Below are 24,203 nucleotides of genomic sequence, written 5' to 3' on the forward strand. Positions count from 1 at the left end.
AATGCTCTTGGATAGAAAAAAGCACTGTGCTGAGAATCAAATTATTTCTATAGGGACAACTAGCTACCCACAAGAAAAAGAATGAAATTGGACCCCTACCTCACACTACAAGCAAAGACTACATCAAAATGGATCACAGACTAAATTTATGAGCTAACACTATAAAGCTATTACAAGAAAATATAGGTGTAAATCTTAAGGCCTAGGATTAAACAATGGTTTCTAAGAAATGACACAAAAAGCCATAAAAAGGAATGAGATATTAATACATATACAACATGGATGAACCTTGAGAACATTATGCTAAGTAAAAGAAGACAGTCACAAAAGGACATATGTTGTACGAGTGCGTTGGCAAATCTGTAGGGACAGAAAGCAGATGAGTGGTTGTCTGGGGCTGGGGGTGGGGGAAATGACTGCTAGCATAGTGAGGACAGTTTTTCTCTTTGGGTTCATGAAAATGTTCTAAAATTAGATTATGGTGATAGTTGCACAACTCCGTGAATATACTAAAAACCACTGAATCATATGTTAAAAGGATGAATTGCATGAAATGTGAATTATACTTCAATAAGCTGTTATTAAAAATAATTATAATAATTTTTTTCCAAATATAATGCCCAGCATGATCATTAGATAACCTGGCATGCAAGAAGACAAAATGACATGAACAAGAAAAGGCACAACAGATAATAGAACCAGGTCCAAACTCAACCAAAACCACTGTCAAAACAATTATGTCGGGCTTCCCTGGTGGCGCAGTGGTTGAGAGTCCGCCTGCTGATGCAGGGGACGTGGGTTCGTGCCCCAGTCCGGGAGGATCCCACATGCTGTGGAGCGGCTGGGCCCATGAGCCATGGCCGCTGAGCCTGCGCGTCCGGAGCCTGTGCTCCACAATGGGAGAGGCCACAACAGTGAGAGACCCGCGTACCACAAAAAAAAACCAAAAAACCAAAAAAACAATTATGTCTGTTATGTGCTTGTTATTGGAGAGAAAAGCCAAACAAACATTCCTAAGGAGAAACAACTAGAAATTCAAGAACTGGAAACTACCATAAACAAAATTAAGGATCCAGTGAACGGGAACAAACTTAACAGCAGCTTAGATACAGCTAAAGAGAGACATAGCGAGCTGGAAAGTAACAAGAAAAAATTAACCAGACTAAAGGGAAAAAAAGGATAGTAAAACACAAAGAGAAGATGAAAGTGGAATATAGTGAAAAAGTCTAACATATATTTAAATTAGTTGGGGGAGAGGAGGAAATGAGGCAAAGTTATATTTTAAGGGAAATGGCTGAAAATTTTTTCTAAAACAGAAAAATACCAATCCACAGATTTAAAAGTCCCAGGGAATCCCAAGCAGAATAAATAAAAAAGAACTGACGGGCTTCCCTGGTGGCACAGTGGTTGAGAGTCCGCCTGCCGATGCAGGGAACGCGGGTTCGTGCCCCGGTCCGGGAGGATCCCACATGCCACAGAGCCGCTGAGCCTGCACGTCCAGAGCCTGTGCTCTGCAATGGGAGAGGCCACAACAGTGAGAGGCTCACGTACCGCAAAAAAAAAAAAAAGAGAAAGCTCTATCCTCCTTGGAGAAATGTCTATTTAGGTCTTCTGCCCATTTTTGGATTGGGTTGTTTGTTTTTTTGATATTGACCTACATGAGCTGCTTGTATACTTTGGAGATTAATCATTTGTCAGCTGCTTCGTTTGCAAATATTTCCTCCCATTCTGAGGGTTGTCTTTTCGTCTTGGTTATGGTTTCCTTTGCTGTGCAAAAGCTTTTAAGTTTCATTAGGTCCCATTTGTTTATTTTTGTTTTTATTTCCATTTCTCTAGGAGGTGGATCAAAAAGGATCTTGCGGGCTTCCCTGGTGGCGCAGTGGTTGAGAGTCCACCTGCCGATGCAGGGGACACGGGTTCGTGCCCCGGTCTGGGAAGATCCCACGTGCCGCGGAGTGGCTGGGCCTGTGAGCCATGGCCGCTAAGCCTGCGCGTCCGGAGCCTGTGCTCCGCAACGGGAGAGGCCACAACAGTGAGAGGCCCGCGTACCGCAAAAAAAACAAATAAAAATAAATAAATAAATAAAAATTAAAAAATAAAAAGGATCTTGCTGTGATTTATGTCATAGAGTGTTCTGCCTGTGTCTTCCTCTAAGAGTTTTATAGTGTCTGGCCTTACATTTAGGCCTTTAATCCATTTTGAGTTTATTTTTGTATATGGTGTTAGGGAGTGTTCTAATTTCATTCTTTCACATGTAGCTGTCCAGTTTTCCCAGCACCACTTATTGAAGAGGCTGTCTTTTCTCTATTGTATATTCTTGCCTCCTTTATCAAAGATAAGGTGACCATATGTGCGTGGGTTTATCTCTGGGCTTTCTATCCTGTTCCATTGATCTATACTTCTGTTTTTGTGCCAGTACCATATTGTCTTGATTACTGTAGCTTTGTAGACATTTCTCCAAAGAAGATACATAGATTGCCAACAAACACATGAAAGGATGCTCAACATCACTAATCATTAGAGAAATGCAAATCAAAACTACAATGAGGTATCACATCACACTGGCCAGAATGGCCATCATCAAAAACTCTACAAACAATAAATGCTGGAGAGGGTGTGGAGAAAAGGGAACCCTCTTGCACTGGGAATGTAAACTGATACAGCCACTATGGAGAACAGTATGGAGGTTCCTTAAAAAACTAAAAATAGAACTACCATATGACCCAGCAATCCCACTACTGGGCATATACCATGAGAAAACCATAATTTAAAAAGTCACATACCACATTGTTCATTGTAGCACTATTTACAATATCCAGGACATGGAAGCAACCTAAGTGTCCATCGACAGATGAATGGATAAAGAAGATGTGGCACGTATATAAAATGGAATATTACTCAGCCATAAAAAGAAACGAAACTGATTTATTTGTAGTGAGGTGGATAGACCTAGAGTCTGTCATACAGAGTGAAGTAAGTCAGAAAGAGAAAAACAAATACCGTCTGCTAACACATACATATGGAACCTAAAAAAAAAAAGGGTTCTGAAGAACCTAGGGGCAGGACAGGAATAAAGATGCAGACGTAGAGAATGGACTTGAGGGCATAGGGAGGAGGAAGGGTAAGCTGTGACAAAGTGAGAGAGTGGCATGGACATATACACAGCGCCAAATGTAAAATAGATAGCTAGTGGGAAGCAGCTGCATAGCACAGGGAGATCAGCTTGGTGTTTTGTGACCACCTAGAGGGGTGGGATGGGGCGGGTGGGAGGGAGACGCAAGAGGGAGGAGATATGGGGATATATGTATACGTATAGCTGATTCACTTTGTTATACAGCAGCAACTAACAAAACAATGTAAAGCAATTATATTCCAATAAAGATGTTAAAAAATAAAAAAGAGAAAGCTCTAGAAGCAGCCTGTAAACAGGGGGTATATTGCCTTTTGAAGACAAAATTTAAAGTGATTAACCTCAAAGTAATAAGAATATTCCACTATCAAAGACAAAACTATTCAGGTTAATCCATTGTTTGCCTACGCTTGGAAAAAATTACAAACTCAATACAACAGATCTCAGAAAGAGGTTTCGGAAAGAAAATGTCTCAGAAACAAAAGCAACAAGTTACCTTCAGCCACTGTTCGGCCTGCTCCTTGCTCTGGACAGCAAGAACTAGTGGGTCTGTGCCCTGCTGAGTAATTTTCAATTCGTGCTTCTTCTTTTTGCTGTCTTTTGGGATGTATGTAATGTTGCAGCCTTGGAGCGGCAGTTCCATCTGGGGCTGCTGGTCCTTGGAACTTTTGTAGCACTGCATTGAACAGGAGAAATCAAAGTTAGGCTGTAAGGAAGTCCAAGCAGAAACACTGATAAAACTCCAGCACAATGAAAACAGGAGTACTGGCGAAGCACCTGGAGGTCCGACTGAAGGGTGGAGATACTCAGAGACTGGAAGAGCGACCTGCACACACTGAGACTCACATACAGAGCACCGCTCCACACCGACACCTCCCCTCCACATACATGCAAAACCATCTGCTCATTAATTCAGCAGAATTTACCAAGCACCCAGGAGATGACTCGGTGGGAAACAAAGTCCCTGCTCTGATGGAGCTTATGTTCTAGTGGAGCTTCCCCATTAAGCGACACGAATATACTAGATTTGCTGAAATGGCGCTGCCACCCTAATGTGGGCAGACAGGACCTTGGATACTTTACTCCACAACCTATGTTGTTTGGTGTCCTCCTATCCCATCCCTATCCTCCTTCTGAAAGACAGGTGAATGATTTTATGAAGAGTATATGTATCAACATATAACGGCCAAAAATGTCTGCAAAGCTGTGCTTTCTGGTTGAGTAGAGGGTCCAAAACGCATGCTGCTCCGTTTGCATCACTGACATTCACCCTAGAGCTTTCAGTGCTGTGGCGACACTGACGCTGAGTCCCTATCACTCTCGCTTGATCTAGATTCTCACACCAGATCTTTGTCTAAAGGCTTCCCCTCCTGCCTTGGGTTCACTGCATTACTGGGGACCAAAAGCACACCCCGTAATGGCAATACATGGGCTAAGAGTTCAGGTATCTGGGTCCCAGCTCTGTTACTAATTTAATCTGGGTTCCCACAAGTTGTTTAAGCTTTCTGAGCCTGCTTCCTTTTTTGTGAAATGATTTATTGCTGTTTTTATTATTATTTTATTGAATTACATTATTATTAAATAATTAGCAACAATAACAGCGGCTACCAAATATTGAGTGTGTACCTTATATGAGGCATTTCATACATCATTTAATCATCACGCTTGTCCATTTTGCAGATTAGGAAATTGAGGTTCCAGTGGTTGGGAAACTAGTCCAAAATCAGGCATCCTGAACAGTGGCACAGCCAGGGCTCTAGCCCCAAACTTTGTGAGTGCAGAGCCTGCACCCAGGACCCTAATCCATCTACTGATGAAGGAATGAAAGAACAGATACTTCTTTTCAGAAATGATTTCTAGAGCCCTTTCCTGTTTTACAGTTCTAAGACCTTGGCTCCTAAATGGCACGGGTATGGAAGATACCCACTTTTTTAAGAAGTAAAACTGATGGCCACCCTGCCTAAAAACGAAGAAAAAAATACACCAAAAACAACTAATCTCAGGTTGCTATGAATGTTTACCATTTACCAGACTTTTCACATTCTTGGTATGTGCAAAAAAAAAAGTGAAAAGGGAACTAACAGTAGAAGGAATTGGAAAGGAAATTTTTTTTTTAATTAATTAATTTATTTATTTATTTTTGGCTGTGTTGGGTCTTCGTTGACGCACGCGGGCTTTCTCTAGCTGTGGCGAGCGGGGACTCCTCTTCATTGTGGTGTGCAGGCTTCTCATTGCAGTGGCTTCTCTTGTTGGGGCACACGGGCTCTAGGCTCACGGGCTTCAATAGTTGTGGCGCTTGGGCTTCAGTAGTTGTGGCTCGCGGGCTCTAGAGCTCAGGCTCAGTAGTTGCGGCGTGTGGGCTTAGTTGCTCCATGGCACGTGGGATCCTCCTGGACCAGGGCTCAAACCCGTGTCTCCTGCATTGGCAGGTGGATTCTTAACCACTGCACCACCAGGGAAGTCCCAGGAAATTTTATAGCTTATATTTCTCCTTAAGTTAAACACTTCAAAATGGATATGTTATCAGTAATACCATATAGTAACATCTGGAGCTCCCTGCAGGTTGGATTCCCAGGGAAGATGACTCTAAAACAGAGCAGCACACGGGATATTTATTAAGGGGCATTCATTTAAGAGCTATACCTGTAGGAGGAGGAGGACTGGGCAGAGGAAGAAGGTAAACTTCAGTGCAGTTCAAATATAGGCCCTGATGAACCCCACGGGAGCTCTGGAGCTGGACCGCGCCTGCAGGCTGGTCCCACAAGGCGGGGCATTCACACTCAGGCATCACAAGGGATGCAGACGCCCTGGGAAGGGACGTGACCTTGGGTAGCTGTCTGCCGGCAGCCCCCCGCCAAGTGAGGGAACCGAAGGGGTCTGGGCACACAATAGTGTCCACCAGAGAGCTGCCTGGGCAGGTTCTGGAAGGCTACTCAAAACAGCTGGTCATGGTGGTGCCTGTGTGAAGACAGGCCGGGAGCACTTAGGGGAAGAGGCTGGCGTTTTGTTTTCTGTTCATAGCTTTCTGTTCTGTCAATTTTTTTTTTTTTCACCATCAACAGGGGTCATTTGGGCGGCTGGATCACAGGTCATTTTTGAACAAAAAAATGCTTCGTAATGAAACTTTGATTCTGCGTTTCATCAAAGACGGTGCTTTCACATGGTTTTCCATTAATCTCTTCTTAAATATTTACGACTCCTCTAAATGGTAGGCATTATCATCCCGGTTTGGAAGATGGGAAACCGGGTAGGTGACGCAAGAAACAGAAGATGAGGAGGGAGGGAGGGAGGAGACGAGAGCGGGGGTGGGTGGAGCCAGGGCCGGGGCAGAGGGTCCGATGTCCGCTGACCCTACCCTCCACCACAAGCTTCCCATAGTGCGTTTTACATGAGAGTTGACTGTGTAGTTTTAAAATGTTTATATAATATATCCACTGCTTGCAGCCATTATGTCAGATTGTAAATACGGACCATATTAATCTTTTTCATCTTCTTTTTCTTTCTTTCTTTACTTTAAAATTCCCCCACGGCATCATCACTTTTGGCATATTCTAAATTTGGGAGAAATTCAGGCCACACATGTGGAAAAAACATGTACTTGCACTGTTTAAAAAAAAATTTTTTTAACAAAACCATTAATTAAAAAACATACAATGTCCTAAGAATCTAGTAAATCAGATTCCCATAATTCACAGATAAGACTATTTTTTTAAAAGGGGGTTATCTGCTCCACTGAAAAGTGAGTTACAGAATCATACATTCTCATGTGTTGTTTTAATGATATACTTTTGAGTGATTTTTTTCCCCAGGGTTAATTTGAAGGAAAAACAAAATACAATAACACACTCTTAACATTCACAGTGCCAATAACCAGCCATGGTTTCTGAAGCTGGGAAGAAAGGAGGAGGGACAAACGGTGTGTCTCAAAGGCTCTTGCTTCCTTACTGGGTTCCCTAGTAGACTAACGCCTACAGCAAAGGGTCTCTGTTCTCCTGTCTCCGTTCCTCTGTTACTTGCTCTATCTTTCTATTCTGCCTCTCTGAGTTACAAGAAAAGAAAAAAAGAGTCAGCCTTTTGCTTTCCAAAAGAATTTCCTTTCCTGGGCACTCTCCCCCAGACCTCGCCTGGCCTGCCAGGCCCACTTCGATGACCTGGCTTTGAGGAATTCACTGACTCACTACAAATGAGAAAATCCATCCTGCGACCTCTGGCAAGTTAAAGCAGTGTGCATTTCCACTGAACCGCAGACGCTGGCTCGAGATGGGGATGGTTTTGCCCGCTGGTTGCTTTAGGGGGGCTGGCGAAACCAACAGCGTTAAAGTCATGGTCGCCTCGGCCAGGGCTCGCTGACGGCCTATCACGGGCCAGCCCTTGACCGCTGTTCCCTCTCCCTCCCGCCGATGTTACCGCCACCCGCCTGGGTGTACATTCCACCCAGTTAGACGGCCGACCACATCTTACCGACTCTACACAAGAGCAACCAAGTCGCAAGGCTTTACCAGTAGTTTGGTGTCTTTGATGACGCAGAGTAACTTGGTCCACTGCCCGAAGCGTTTCTTCCGCAGCAGGAAGGCACAGATCTTGGCATCCTTTACCAGGTCCATGGAGGCCTCCTCTGAGGGCCACTGGTGCCGCGTTTTCTTCCCCTTTCCATCCTCTTCCTCTTCATCGTATGATTCGTAAGAGCTACTCATTGCATCTGAGTCATAATCTGTCAAAAGTAAGAAATAAAAGTAATAAACCTGGTTACAAAAGCCTTATCTTGAGGACCACCTATGGGCTCCAGGGCAAATTATTATATTCATAAACGAGAAAGAGGCTTCTGCCTTCGAGTAACTGGGGAAACGTTAGTTAGCAAAAACAGGGAAAAAAATAACTAAGGCTTGGGCAACGGAAACTCAACGAAGAGTTTTCAACTGAAGTGACTAAAAATGCTGTATTTATAAAAACCACTTCTGGACTGTTCTATACGGGCCCAGCACCTGCAGACCCTACATTGTCGAACCCTTGCTGCGTTCTTGCCAGGCACCATGACCCCCATCTTGCAGAGAGTTGCGCCAAAGAAAACTCCCACCCACACCTTCATGTTAAAGTCCTTTCAAGTCTGCAAGGCCCTCTTCCTTCTTGGCATCGCCACACGCACAAACCCTTCCTAAGGTTCGAGATCCAACTCAAGGCCACCCCTCTCCTTCAGGTCATCTGTGGATTTTCAGAAAGGTTCACACCTCCTTCTGGCTCTGTCGTGCACCAACACTTAAATACCGGGTTGTCTGTAGTCTCCCAGCTAGATCCCACTTTCCCTTACCTCGGGGTCTCACACGCTGCTCTCACCCAGGCTTCGCGCTCATCCCCCTCAGTCTCCTACCTTTGCCTGGACACGTGCTCTCATCACTCAGGATTTAACTTACAACACCTCCTCCCTGAAGCCCTCCCTGGATCACCCGCACTGACTGCTACAGACTGAATTGGGTGCCCCCCAAATTCACGTGTTGAAGCTCAAACCTCAATATGACTGTATTTGGCAACAGGACTTTTAGGAGGTAATTACGGTTAAATGAGGTCGTAATCCACTCAGAAGAAAAGAAAGAGGGAGATCCCGCGCTCTCTCCCTGACGTGAGGACACGGGGAGAAGGCAGATGTACATAAGCCAGGAAGAGAGCCCTCACCACAAGCTGACCATGCCAGAGCCCTGATCGTGGACTTCCAGGCTCTAGAACTCTGAGAAAATAAATGCCTACTGTTTTACCACCCAGTCTATGCTATTTTGTTACGGCAGCCTGAGCTAAGACACCAGGTGGAATGCCCCTCCCCTCTGCTTCCACACTACCCAACACAAAACTTATCTCACTGTATTGTCACCTCTGTTTGTCTGCCTGTCCCACATCAGGCTGTAAGTCCCCTGCAGGAAGGGAGGCCACCCTGTTGGATGTGATTGTCCCAGCACTTAACAAACTACCTGGCACAGGGCAAGTAACAAATATTTATAGAAGGGAGAACAGTTAGATCGACTGAAATTCAATGCAAAGCCCTCAGAAGGATGGCTGGCATCTTAAAAGTGATGAATAAATACTAGTGACTATGAGTGATCTTATTAGTTTCAGCCCTGCTGGATTATAAGGTCCTGGAGGCCATGTCTGATTCATCTTTGCACTCCCCTCAACCCCCGGACACATCTGGAATACATTTGCTTTCGTAACACACGTGAGTAATGAACACTTAAACGAGGAATGAGCGACAGATAAGGAGAAACCATGGATGAAGCAACCGGTTGCACACAACGGGAGAAGTGGTAGAAAAGGCTGACCTTGCACAGAGCAGAACTCACTGGAAACTGGACTGTGATTTGTACTCCGTGGTCACACTTGCATGTTAATTTCCCCACAAAGACTTATTTACTAAGGTGGGGGGGGAACGGAAAGACTGGTAGTTTAGGTTGAATTTTAAATCCTGATGAAGTAGTCAAGGAAAGATTTTAAGCAAGAGACTAGGATGACCGAAGAGGTAACTCTGGCAAGTCATATTTTATGCACTTTTTGATAAATGTATTTTATAATAAAAGTTTTTTTCAGTTTAGCACAGTGGGCACATAGTACACAGGGAAGGAAGTATGAAACTGTGAAAGACCACGTGCTGCTCCACGGCCCAAGGTTCGCTGAGAGATTTCAGATGGACGGTGGACAAGTCCGAATTTATCCTAGAAAGATCATGCTCACAGCAGCTTGTGGGACCACGAACTCCTCAGTGCTTCGCTCATTTTCTAGAACATCAAATTCAGTAAACACTGAATGAACAAATGAACAAAAGAATTAATGACTAAATCAGTCAGAAATGGGAACATTTCATTTCATTCATGCAACAAATATTTATTGAGCGCTCACTATGTGTCAGGCAGTATTTTTTATACTTGTATCTGTACGCTGTGGGATAAGGCTGTGAAAAGAGGAAGCCAGCTCTGCACTTACACCCCCTGCCTTGCTGGTCCTCTTAGCCACCCAGAGGCGGGCACAGAGCAGTATCCTTATCTCAGAGGAAAGGAACGAGGATGCTGAGAGATCAGGTGACTCATCCGAGACCTCACCCTGATGAAGGATGAAGTCAAAACCTGATTCTGAACTGAAAAAGTAGACCGTGCCCCTGGCTACCCGGGGGTTGAGATCCACGGCTGGAAAAGACAGTAAGTTCATGGCCCACCTTCTTCTGAGAGAGCAGGACTGATGGAATCGCGTTAGAAGAACGTCAGCCAACTTAGCAGCAAACCAAGCAGGCGGGAGCAACAGTCTGAGCCCACAGGACGACCCACTCACTGGCAAGTCTCTTGGGCGGTCACCCAACAGAGTCCAGGGTTCCTCCTGGGGGCTGTAACAGGATGTCAAGGGGTCCGGTGTCAGGGCTGGGGTCGGGATTTCGTTAGGAGGTAACAAGGGCCCTGTGGAAAGCTAAGAAAGATACAGAGCTGGGGAGGAGAGCAGAGAATCACCGACGGTGTGTCCTTAGCTCCTCCAGCTCTCCTTCCCGGCGGCCGCTCTGGGCAGGTGCTCGGGGAACACCTTGAACAGCTCCGCTATCGTGTGAGGTCGAACCCCTGAAATAAATCTCCTATTCCACATCGTGGTGCTTCTTCTCCTCTGCTCAAACCCTGCTCTAGAAAATGGAAACAGAAGCCTGTGGCAGGTTCTCACAGGTGAAGCTCGGTGCCAACCCGCAGGATTTCAGGGCGCAGCTTTGGCAGCCTCTGATGAGAACCACTTCATTTTGAGAAATGGCCTTTGGCGCGCTGCCACCGCCCTAGAACAGTCTAAACGTGGTGCTTCTTCTCCTCTGCTCAAACCCTGCTCTATAATCTGGAAACAGAAGCCTGTGGCAGGTTCTCACAGGTGAAGCTCAGGGCCGAGCCGCAGGATTTCAGAGCGCAGCTTTGGCAGCCTCTGATGAGAACCACTTCATTTTGAGAAATGGCCTTCGGCGTGCCGCCGCCGCCCTAGTACAGTCTAAATGCTTGATCGTGGAGCACCAGGTTACGATCATCAACCTGAGCTGCCCCGCAAGGGCTCCGGGTCATCCAACCCACCGAGGAGCACGTGGCGTTGCATCGAAGCAGGCGCGTGTCCACTGGGCTCCATCAGGCCCTGAAGACATAAGCGAGGGGCATAAGCAAGTGGCTCAGAAGCCTGTGCCCCTATTCTCTCTGCACTGCCTCTCCACTCAACACTGGTTTGTGAGCATGCCTGGCATTTGCTTGGACGGTCAAGACTTGAGAGGGACTGGCAGCAAGGAGGTCTGCGCAAGGGGCTGTGAATAGGGCTCAGAAGGTGAGCACCTGCATATCAGGTGAATGCTTAGCAAAGGGCAACCTCGCCCGAATCACAATCAGGTAACCACACGACTCACTATTCAGACATCAGTGAGCTTCTTTGCCCAGATTTCTTGTCCGAATGGACTCCTGCACAGGCAGCTGGTGTCAGGGGTGGAGCTGACACACGGAACTCAGCAACATGGACTTCCTCTCAGCAAGGTCCAGCTGACTCCCGGCACTTCTGAGTGTCCTGCCTGCACATGACACTGTTCCCTGGGCTGTCAGCCAGCCGCCTACTCACAGGTTATCCCTGGACCACGTGCACCATGGAAGGGGCAGCACTTTATTCTCAGTGGAGGGGATAAAGTAAACCCGCTGTCCACGATACTCCTGCAGAAAGTGCCATCCATGGGCTTGAAGCCTTGCTTCTGACCAGGGAACTCATTTTACAGCAACTGAAGTTGACAGCAATGGGTTTGTGCTCATGCAGTTCACTGGTCTTGCCCTGTCCTCATCACCCTGAAGCAGCCAATGCAGCAGACCAGTGCAATCCCTTCGGAATACTCCGTTTCAGGCCCAGCTTGATTGGTCACACCTGTGGGGCTGGGGGGTGGGGATCTTCAAGAATACCTCCAAGCACAGGTCTGGGAACCCAGGGGTGAAATGGTAGTGACTCCATTCACTATTACCCCTAGACATCTGCTCACGAAAATTCTGCTTCCATTCCTGGAAATTTGGGCTCTGCTGGCCATGGGTCTTACTCTCTAGGGGCAGAATGTCCCCTCTAAGGGACACAGTGATGGCTCCACGGACCCAGAAGTGGAGACAACAGACAAACTAGTGGTCACTGCACTGACTGGGTGACTGGTCCCGCCCACCAAGAAGATGTGAGCACACATGGGGAGAAGAGCATGGCCAGGTCCAGGAGATCCCTGGGATGTCCTTAGCACTCGAGTCAGCGGGACATTGCAACTGTCCAGTACAGGTAGTCCTGCTGGAGGCCAGACCTTTCAGGAAGGAAAGCTGAGCCACTGTATTGGACCATCAACCAAGGTGCTTGCTGAAGGCAAAGAGGACATGCAGGAAGTTATAAATACCAGCTAGGACCATGGACCGTTTGTGGAAATGAGGACTGAACCGTTTACGAGGTTTTTGTCCATATTTTGATAGGGCTCTACCTGTGTACGTATAATCGAATCCTTTTCTTCCCCTCTCACATCCCCTACCATCTAACAGAGAAGTGCTAACAGCAGTTGACCCTGGATTCATATTCTAGTGGCAGGCTCCCAAAGGGGAGTGTGTGACTTGGCCAGAAGAGAACGAGGTCATCCCAAAGTGGACAGAGGATGTCAAACCCTCTGGGGAGTCAGGGAGTTTCCGTCACACCAGTCATGGTTGAACCATGTTACGCTGAACCACGACTCTGTTCCCGTCTTCGTTTGCAAATCCTCTGTGTGTAAAGAGAGGTGCGTGGAAGCCAAACCAACCCAGGAGCAATGGTGGTGCTTTTATTCTGTATCAACTCAGCAAGGCTGGAACACATGCCTCCAGATGCCCTTTGCTGGATGCTTCTGGGTTAGGACTGGCCACAAGAGAAGGCTGTGAGCAACCTGGACAGCCGACGGGAAGCGGCTACAGGTCGGGAGGGTGTCAGGTGCTGCAGCTTGCGCTCGCAGGTGCTGGGCTGCAGGCCTTCCTCGTCGGCGCTCCGCAGGGTCCCATGCCCGGCCGCCTCTGGGTCCTGGCCAGGTGCGTGCGGCTCCACAGAGGCGCGTTCCGGCCTCCCGCACGGGGCCCCGCATCCAGGAGTGAGAGGCAGGGGGGTTCCCAGCATCCTTCCTCGCCCCCAGGCCTCGTGCAGCTCCCCTTGATGCCGGCCGGCCCCCTGGCACGCCTCTAGCCCGGTTCCCACGACCCCACAGGGTCTTGCGTCTACAACACGCCCCTGCCCCACGACGTGGTTCTGCTTCTTCAGTAAACCGGGCCTGACTCGGGGCTCGACAAAGCTGCCAGAAGCCCATGAGTAAGAGAAGGCGGCGCGACCCTGGCCCGACCCGGCCGCAGACCCCCGCCACGGCTCCCCACGTGGAGGGTCCTGGCCGGCAGCCGAGGCTCAGGCACAGACGTCTGAGTGAAGTGCTGGCACTGCGGACCCACTGTCCCTCCCCAGGCAGCAGCCCTTCCATGGCCCTCCCTCTGGGCTTAGCTCAACCAAAGGGGCCCTACCTCAGCACTTAGGGACACGTCACAGTGGTCGCGTGGGCCTTCTCAGACCGAAGATGACCAAAGGTCCCCGCAAGTCAAACAAAATTACTCTCGGTTTCTAGTCTTGAAAGTATGTTGGAGCGGGACAAGGAAGGTGGGAGAAGGCTGGGACCCAGCGTTCCCAACGGTGGGAAATACCCTCATCAGCAACTTTTTTTCCTTTATTCATTGTTTTCAGAAAGAGAGGAATCCACTGAAGTTCTGAATTATATCAAGCCATTTAATTTTTTGTGTTTTCTAATTAATTTACTATCTTCTGAAACAGTGGACACTTAGAAGTTACTTGAATGCATTTTTCCCAAATGGTTCTAAAATGAAAGAGAAATTTAAATATTTAATATTCGGATCTCAAAACCCAGTATTTCATAGCCTTCCTGTCCGAACTGTCCCTTCTCTCATTCAGAATTCACTCAGAGGCCCTCAAGTATCTACTGATGCTGGGCTGAGGCTGTGTCGGCCTGCTCCAGAGCAAACAGGCACGAGTGAGCGGGAAAGGCCACTGCCCTCCAGGGCCTAAGGTCCCGCTCGCCTGGCTTCTGTGTGTCCCTCTTCACGGTCAGAAAATATCCTGGGGGTATTTCCTGGAACGATCAAGTTAGATTCCGCTTTGCTGAAATGGCCGTGCTTGTTTGCTGCCAGGGGAGAGAAAGATCAGAAAACTCCCAGTCTACATGAAGCAGAGACTTCAGGGGACAGGCAGACGGCGACAATGGAGAGTGTTTCCGTGAGCAGAGGGAGGAGGTGGGAGAACGGGACACAAGATGCGAAGACACGGAAGCCTCTCCCTGACACGAGCAGATCACTATTTCACTCCCCATTTTACGCACGTTTTACAGGAAAGGCAAAGCTGGATTCCCCACATCTGCCTCATTATGAGACAAAGCACGCTGCCTGCTGCCAGAGCATCGGGAGCAAAAGCAAAGGCAAAGATCTAAAAACAAACTCCAGAGGGAGTTACAAAAGGTGTTCAATGCCACTGCCCTTCTTCTGTGACTGTGAAAGCCGGCTGCCTACAAAGGGGCACTTCTGAGTGCGAGCAGGCAGCTAACGATCATGTCATGACAGCCCTAACGTAGGTCAAAGCATTCTTGTAAAACCTGTATGAATGGGGAACAAAAAAAGAAACAGGAAACAACCTAAATGTCCATCGACAGATGAATGGATAAAGAAGCTGTGGTACATATACATAATGGAATATGACTCAGCCATAAAAAAGGGCAAAATAATGCCATTTGCAGCAACATGGATGCAGCTAGAGATGATCATACTAAGTGAAGTAAGTCAGAAAGACAAATACCATGTGATATCACTTACATGTAGAATCTAATATATGACACAGATGAACCTATCTATGAAACAGAAACAGGGACATAGAGAACAGACTGGTGGTTGCCAAGGGGGAGGGGGGTGGGGGAGGGTTGCAGTGGGGTTTTGTGATTAGTAGATGGAAACTGGTGTATACAGAACAGATAAACAACAAGGTCCTACTGTACAGCACAGGTAACTAGGTTCAATATCCTGGGATAAACCCTAATGGAAAAGAATATGAAAAAGGATGTATATATACGTATAACTGAGTCACTTTGCTGTACAGCAATAATTAACACAACATTGTAATTCAACTATACTTCAATAAAAAATAAATTGAAAAACAAACAAACAGCTACGATGAGATGCCTGCTTGCTCTGTATTTATTTTATAGACACGCTTTCTTGGTGGCACCATGAATGCAGCCTAAGAGGGACGTGCCCTGGTCAAGGTGGCGGGGAGGGACCCCATGAAAACATGCCTCAAAACGTCATTCTCTTCTGACCACAGGGAACACGTTTCACTGGCTGATGCATGCTCCCACAGCAACAAGATTTCACTAGTTCTGAGTCACAAGAAAGACAACAATCTGAAATTACCGAAGGTACTTGGTGGACACCTTAGACTTTCAAAACCCTTTCTGTATCTCCCTCCTTGGGTTCAGAATTTCCTGAAGTCCACATTTCCATGGTGTTGTGTAATGCCCCTACTCCCCTTCACCCGAAAAGCGGGAGGGCTCCCCAACAGCCCGGCAGGTCGGGGGGCCACTCACTTGAGGTGATGTATTCTGGAGCCTTCCCGGGACTCAGTGGCACGGCCTCCTCATAGTAGCCTTCCGGGAGAGAGGATGTCGGTAGCGGTGGTGGCCCGCTGTCAGGCGGCTGAGCGAAGAAAGGAAAAAACAACAGAGCACAATCATTAGCAGGAAATTCTGGATTTGCACCTAACAGGTGTCGATGGGCATTTTCCTCCCTCCTTTGTAGAGTCCCTGCAGAAAAAGAACATCATCCAAAGAGCTCCAAAGTTCGGCTCTTGGCAGGATCTCCGCTGCTCACCCACTCACGGCCACCCTCAGCCCAGCCCTGGCCACGCCACTCAACCCACACGACCTGCTGGCTGTCACCAGACGCGCGCTGGCCCTCGCAGACCCCCCCCAACCAAGAGCAGAGACAGGCGTCTCTCCTCCCCTCTACCCCACGCCACTGCCCTCCCAGATGCCCAAGCTGACTTTCCCCTTCACGGCCTGCGTCCCACACTGGAGACCCCTGAGGGGCACAGAGATGGCTCAGATCCACCCATGCTCATCACAGAGCAAGCACTAATGACACAGCGACTGAACACATGAGCACGTTTGCCCACAATCTCACCACACTCCTCGTGTGTGCCAGGGAAACTTTTAAAAAAAGAGAAGAGGAAATCACCTATGAGCCCACCTCTAAAAGAAACTGCAAATTATTCTCTGGAGAAGGAATCTGACAGACTCTGAGACGGAGGCACCCTGATCTTGAAGCCATAACTTCAGAGCATGGAGAGCTGGCAGGCTCAGGACCATCCAGATTTGAGCAAGACCAGCTGAAGCACCATTCTTTCAGAAGTCCCTGATGACTCTAAGGCAGACCCACCTCTTCTTTCCATGAACACGTATGGGATCTGCTTGTTCCATCCCTCACTGGCCCTTAGGTCAACAGAAACAGCTGAAGGGCAGGAAAGCCAACATCCTCCCAACACCGGCTATCTGCCTGGCACTGTCCTAAGCAGCCTCTGCACTGGTTACAAGCTACATCAGGCATCCATCCAGGGATCCTTCAAGGTCGATATTACATCACCTGATGTTTTACAGATATGGGAAGTGAGGCTCGTAGTCTAAATCCTCCTGCTCAAGTTCAGACACTGGTCCATGACACAGCTGGGGTTTTCAAGCACCAGATCTGCCCAGTAAAGAGCTTTTTCATATTCATATTCTCTGTTTCTCGCTCTCTTTCCCTTTCATAACTAGTTCACACCACCTATATCCTATAAGCTAATGGGAAAGATGTCGCTGAGAACGGAAGAGAACAGAGGCCCCAAACTGAAGATCGACCAAGTGCAGTTTCCAAGGAGAACAATGCTCCATAGAATGTGAAACTCCACCACTTTTCCTGTAACTCAAGTCTGAAGCCAAGAAGTCCTCTGCGAATGACTAATCTCCACTGTGCACTCAACCCACTCCTTCCTCTCGCCAGATGAAGAAAGATAATTTACTCCAGGTCATCTGCGCAGTATTCCTTCCCATCCTTGAAGGCAGTTATCTCCCTTCCACCCCCGGGCCCTGATTCCCTTGCACTCCCCTCCCCAGTCTGAGGCCCGCCCGCCATCACCCTGTGCTCTCACACTGTACCACATCCACTCCTATCATCTGGAGAGGAGAGGTGGTGCCTACAATGTAACCTGACACACTGTCCTCCCCGGGTGAGGTCTGAACAGGAGTCTACGCCAGGGTTAAAGCCTCCGCTTTTGGAAGGGGGCTGTTTGATTCCCTGAGTGTTTTTACTCATGAAATGAGGGTGTTTCAACTTCCCCTTAGTATGTTGAAACAGTCAGATTATTCACGTTCTAGAAAAGCATTACAAGTGGCTGGATCGAACGAATGTTTACGAATTAGCACAGGCCCCTTTCTAGTGCTGCAAAGGTGTGTAAGGCCAGGCGCTGACTCTCAGCTGATGGGACTTAGCAGACTTTCAGACCCTGCTGGTGGTCGTGCATTCGACACAACCACTTGATACGTATGCCCTTAAATCCACAATTTCACTTCTAGAAATATATGCCAAGAAGGTCAACTGGTCATACAAGCAAAAACGTATAAGGATGTTCAACAGAAGTTTTTTCCCTCCCAAGTTAAAAACAATCTAAACATTCCCTGAGAGAAGAATGCTTAGGTATCCTGACACAGCCAGGTGCAGACATGTAAAAGGACAGTGCACATCTGCAGTCATTTACTTGAAAAATCTCTACTAGATACTGCCAAGTAAAGAAAACAGGTACCCTATTAGCCTTTCTATCAGAGCTGCGCTTATGCTCACATCTATACAAGGGCAGGTCACTCACCAAAATGTTAACACAAGGTTACTGCTTTTTTATGCACATCCATATAGCTTGCATTTTCTACATAATATTGTTTTTAAAATCAGGGAAAAAAATGACTTTCATTTGAAGTAATACCCCTCAAAAAATAAAACTTATAGAGAAGCACTCTCTTTCTCCAAAAAGGATCTCACACTCCACTCCCAAATACCATTTGCCTTTGAAATTCTGCCACAGGGGTTCCAGACATGGGCAGAGGTCTGATGGTTTGTTAAAGGGCAAATGAGGGAGAGACAGAAAAAATGTTTTCCCTTTCATAACTAGTTCACACCACCTATATCCTATAAACGAATAGGAAAGATGTCGCTGAGAATGGAAGAGAACAGAGGCCATGGGTGGATCAGAACCACTATTTAGCACCGTTGCTTTCAGAGGAAAAACTTCTGTCAGATCCTTTCCAGTAGGTCAGAATTCGCTGAAATCACAATTCACAGGAATTTTAAACAGTACAAAATGAGGAAGGCAAGTTTCCAAAGGGGGTCATGGAAACCAGAGCACAGGCAGTAAACTAGCGTGTAGGGTGAAGAAGACCAATGTTCCAATACTTGGCACGTGGCAGGCCTAGCTCCAGCCTCAGCCTTGGTTTATGCAACCTTCTTCTAAATCTGGGTACCAATCTCCTCCCTGTAAATGAGGGCGTGGGATCATATAACCTCTGATGTCCATCCCGGCTCTAAGATTCCAGCTGTAGCCTCCTTATAAGGTTGCAGGTCATCAGTCAATAAAGCCAACTTTACACATTTCAAAACTGTAGTGAGAGTTGACTTTGGGTCCTCACTACCTGATTGATGACACTGTAATCTCTGGCCAGAGCACGTACTCAAATGTACCTTCTGACAGTAAGGCTACACACCAACGTGGCATCATGCTACTTTGGATCTGGCGGCTTCCCTTCAATGCTAGAAGAGACCCAGTCCGTGCACAAAGGTCTGCCACCATCTTGCACTGGTCACCAGAGTCTTCCTGGACTGGCTCTCAGAAAACACACACTAATAGAATAAGGGACTCAAGTCTAACCCTCACAGCCTTCTCAGATACTGACAAAGAAGGATGAGAAACTGTTTTCCTCAAGGAATGACTGATCTGTGCTGCATCCTAGACAGGAAAGTAGAGATGGCATGGTACCAGTTCCTAGATAACCTTTAAATTCACTGAAATATTTCTCCCACGAATGAATGCTTAAGTGAATGTGACTTTTTTCCGGAAATCTTATCTGCCTTAGGCATTGTAAATTTCTCGTTTAAGGTGTCAGCATCTTATTAGAGAAAACCAATACTTACAACTGGACAGGAATATAATTGATAGGCTTGCTTGGCTCACAATACTGGCCATAATTTAATTTCTACCTTTTTGTTAAGAAAAGCCCGTTAGTATTGGGTTGGCCAAAAAAGTTCATTCACGTAACCCAAACGAACTTTTTGGCCAACACAATATTTGTCTTTGCTACTTAAAGGAAAAGCCTCATAGAAAATTTTTTCCATTAATAATAATAAATATTAAGATATAATTATATGGCATAAATACAATGATTATTATTGTTATTGCTATTATTCCAACAAAATAATAATAATGACTATTTACGGTCTGCCTTCCGTGTGTCACGCATTGTTCTGGAACACTTTATATATTTTTTCTCTTGTTGAGAAAACAACGCTGAGAGATTGGTATTCTGATTCTGATTTTACAAACGAGGAAACTGAGGGGGATGCAAGACCCTGCCCAGCACCCCCGTGCTGCAGAGCTGCTTAGTGGAGAAGCCAGGAGTCGGCCGGGTGGGCACAGACGAGCGCTTACTGCTGCGGCGGTCGAGCCAGACAGGATGCAGGGAAGGAACCGTGCAACCCACCAAGGCCACTGGATCCAACCCGATGCTCCCGGCTCCTGCAGCACGGCGGGATCCGTGCGTTCCTGAGGAAGGCACGTCCACAGCGGCTCTACCTCCGTGCCCACTCTGTCCTTCCTCCCTCTCCTCTCTGCTGCTGCCCCCCACCTTCCCCTCCTCCGGCCCCCATTCATCACTCAGTCCTTTGCACCAGACACACCAATGAACCCTGAGACCTAATTTTAGCAGAGAAAAACACCAGCCTAGAATTTGGAATGGCTTTCTGACTTTAATTCTATACATACAGTGATACATCCAGATTCTATCTTTCTGGTTACAGTGATTAAAATCTGTTAAGAGTAGCAGCTAAAAACGATATGATCTGACAGAAGACAAGGAGGGTTCATGCTCTAGCTCTGCCACATATCAGCAAAACCCTTTTTGGCTGACGAGAATACGGTAGCAGCACTCCACAGCATCACCTAAGCTTCCCGAGGACCGGAAGGGAGGGATTGTCAACGGATAACAAAAGTTTATGGCCTCAAGTGCAAAACATGGTTTCAATCCTAACATCAAGAATTTTGAGCACTCTTCTTGGCAAAATAAAAGTTTGTATCCAAATGCCACCCCCTTCCATTCTGATCACTATTTAATTTGCATTCCAACAGCACTTGAGTAAACACTGGGAAATTATTCATACATATTTTCTCAAGTTTTATTTATACACGACTAAGAATGAGAGTCCATGGGGCACATCTTCTTCCCTTCCTTCTCTACCAGGAGGCGGGCTCCCACAGGGAAGGCAGGACAGTGCAACAGCAGTGCCAATGGGACACGGAATAAATCCAAGATGAAGATGCCACAGGAATGAGACGTGACACTAAACGCTGCAATTTTCGAAAGACAAGGAAAAAAGGAACAGGATGGTTCACAGCCACTAAAAGGATCACATCTGACTTCTCCGGAAAATAAAATGGTTTTGTTGTTTTAAATCTTGGGCTTTAGTCAAAACTCTGCAACTGATAAATACCAGATTTTGTCATACAATCTCAAAGAATCTCGTAATCCCATCTGTCAAATAGAGATAATGAAGTTGCTGTGAAAGTACTTTAGGAAGGATAAAATGCCATCAGCAGGCAGGTGGTAAGGGCTGGGACCAAAACATCATTGTTTCCTAGAGACAGGAAGTAGGATGCTGGTTACCAGGGGCTAGAGGGGTGTGAGGCATTGCTTACTTCGGACAGAGTTTCAGTTTGGAAAGATGAAAAGTTCTGGAGATGGATCGTGGCAATGGTTGCACAACAACGTATGTACTTTACACCACTAAACTGGATACTTACAAGTGGTTAAAATGGTAAAGTCTGTGTTACGTGTATTTTACCACAATAAAAAAACGACCTGGGGCTTCCCTGGTGGTCCAGTGGGTTAAGACTCTGCACTCCCAGTGCAAGGGGTCTGGGTTCGATCCTTAGTCAGGGAACTAGATCCCACATGCATGCCGCAACTAAGGAGTCTGTGTGCTGCAACTAAGAGTCCGCATGCCGAAACTAAGAAGTCCACATGCTGCAACTAAAGATCCCGCATGCCGCAACTAAGACCTAGCACAGACTAAATAAATAAATAAGTATTTTTTAAAAAACGACCTTGCTGTTATCTGCTGGTATAATAAGGCATCACATTTACATAAGGTCTAGCCTTAAAATAGCACAACACTAATTTGCGTCTTCTACCCCATCTAAACACAGTGCAACCCTCTGCCGTTTAAATGATCCAACAAAGATATTTCTAGAAAATGCCTTGATGGGGTATCATACAGATCATATACAGCCCCCAAAGGGGTCTCCTTGCTCTCTTCTCTCAGCTAGGAAGGTCTGAAGTCTCCCTGTCCCATAGACCCACTGTTCCTCTAAGCGGAGGAGGGGAGGGCAGGAAGCACAATTCCCGACTGTCTGGATCAGAGCCGGCTGGTGGGCTGGGCGGTGGGGCCTGGCGGCCAATGTCAACACAGATGGGACCCATTTCCGGATGAACCAGCCGCCTTCGCAAATGCTCCCTCAGCACGGGCTGCAATGCTAACTACGTACCGTCCCTTTGATAGCTGCACAACTCTCGGTGTGAAACAAAAACCAAAATCTGTTGAGAAGCACAGCCCTTCCCGGAAATGTTTTCATTATGCATATGCATATTTTGGCCCGCTCCTGTCTCCCCTGGAAAGCAAGGGAGGCGGATGGGTCTGTAAACACGCTGCACACCGTACCTCGCTCTCAAAGGTCAAGGGAAGTTCTGAATTCCACGGAGCGCACACCCACACTCCCGCCGCCCGGCCCAAGCTCCACCGGCCACACTGAAGGGGTCGCCGGTTCGCCCAGGACCCTGGGCTGCAGCCGCATTGACTCCAAGAGCAAAACAGAAACGTGCACTATTCCCTTCCTGTACAGAAGTGTCATCAACGTTACAAGACGGACTTTTTGATGTGGCTCCTGACCTTGAGCGGCCGTCGGCGTCTTCTGCTTTGTGATTATGAGGAACACAAAGAAGGAGAGAAACAAGCATCATCTTCAAAAGGTTAAAGTTTAGTTTAATTAAGAGAATGTCAAAATGAGGCATTGCTGATCAATGGGTATAAAGTTTCAGTTATGCAAAATGGACACATTTTAGAGATCCACTGGATCCCCTTTTTTTTTCTTTTACTGTTACCACCTGAGTGTAATTCACCAGCCAACCGGAGCACAGAGACCCGTCCAGTCTCTGCCACACCTGTGGTGGGGGGCCCACCTGGGTGTCAGCCAGCAAGAGGGGAGCACTGATGCCTGAGGGAGCCGCAGAGAGCCGGGTGAGGGCCCTCAGCCAGGGGTGCGCCAGGTCCGAAATGGGGGGTGAAGGGTGCCGAGCGTACTCGGGAAAGTGGCCAGTGTGACCCCACCCTCCTGCCCAGCCCCTCGAGGGTCCAGAAAAAAAAAGGATGTCAAGAGATAGTTAACAGGGCCTCCCTGGTGGCGCAGTGGTTAAGAGTCCACCTGCCGATGCAGGGGATACGGGTTCGTGCCCCGGTCTGGGAGGATCCCATATGCCGCGGAGCGGCTGGGCCCGTGAGCCATGGCCGCTGGGCCTGCGCGTCCGGAGCCTGTGCTCCGCAACGGGAGAGGCCACAACAGTGAGAGGCCCGCATACCGCAAAAAGAAAAAAAAAAAAAAAAAAAAAAAAAAAAGAGAGATAGTTAACAATAACTGTATAAAGCACTGTTCAGCACTAAAAGGGATAAAAAGATAGAAGCGGACTCATTTCTCGGAGATTGTAACACACATGGCTGTGATAAAAGGCAGCGTTCCTTCAATACATGCCACGAAAGAGTAAAAGATGCAATCGTGGCTCAAATGAGTAAGAAATAATACCCGGTTGGAGCATCCTAAATCTTACACTAAAAACAAATCCTTCGGTCATTCATAGTTGCCTTGAGGACCATTCCGAACTGCTCTGCAGGCCCACGGGCCCCTCGAGGTTTAACCCCTGCAGGGTGTTCTGGCCTCATCCGCGGACGACTCATCCAAATCCTATTATTCAGCCATGCAGAGGGGCTTGTAATGCTCTAGTCCATCGGGGTCTCTCTCGGGTCTGTGCCTTAATTTGTGGTACTCCCTCTGCCCGGCATAGCCTCCTACCCAATCCCACTTCTAGTCCACTACCAGCTAATTCTCCTGGAAGTCAACGTGCCAGCAGCGAATGACCAACTGGACAAAAGCCACCTCATCAAAGGCAATTTACTGAATGACAGGCTTACTTGCTGAATAATGAATTCCCTGATAAACTACCAGGAAAATACGGCCGAGCTGTCTTAACCCCTCTCCACTTCACTGACTCACTGAGCTGACAGATGTTCTTCATTCTGTCTGTAAAATGCCCTGACGGATATCCATAAAATGCTCACCCTTCGTGGCCAACGGGCTCCTGTCCAGAGTGCCTACAAAACAGTGCCATCGGCTAAGTCTGCACTATCGCCAACAGTCAGCTTTGTTCTTTAAATTCTTACACTTATAATTATTTATTTTACTTTATTTGGTTAGCTACTACATAAATAAATCAGGGAAAAAAGTGCAAAAGGAGAGTTGATGATTCTCTGAGATGCTTTAGAAAGGTTCAGTCAAGACAAACTGCAACAAAAGAAAAGACACAGTTATTCAATTAGGAGTGGTCCAGTCAGCTGTAAAAGAGCAGCCCTGGTAAAATTCTAGGGACTCTCAAAATCAGATCGTTTCACAAGTGTCT

General features: G+C 47.2%; 1 protein-coding gene across 4 annotated transcripts in view; it reads right to left on the bottom strand.

Moving 5' to 3' along the window:
- Positions 1-24,203, bottom strand: part of AFAP1 (actin filament associated protein 1) — a 156,916-nt gene that overhangs the window by 67,060 nt on the left and 65,653 nt on the right. For all 4 annotated transcript variants that reach the window (XM_060106427.1, XM_060106401.1, XM_060106419.1 and 1 more), the window contains exons 4-6: positions 15,771-15,879; positions 7,630-7,841; positions 3,627-3,806 (exon numbers count right to left, since the gene is read on the bottom strand). In XM_060106427.1, coding sequence (XP_059962410.1) covers positions 3,627-3,806; positions 7,630-7,841; positions 15,771-15,879 — 501 coding nt within the window. The remainder of the gene's footprint in view (positions 1-3,626; positions 3,807-7,629; positions 7,842-15,770; positions 15,880-24,203) is intronic.

The sequence above is a fragment of the Mesoplodon densirostris genome, chromosome 1 (assembly GCF_025265405.1).
Source record: "Mesoplodon densirostris isolate mMesDen1 chromosome 1, mMesDen1 primary haplotype, whole genome shotgun sequence".
NCBI classification, from domain to species: Eukaryota; Metazoa; Chordata; class Mammalia; order Artiodactyla; family Ziphiidae; genus Mesoplodon; species Mesoplodon densirostris.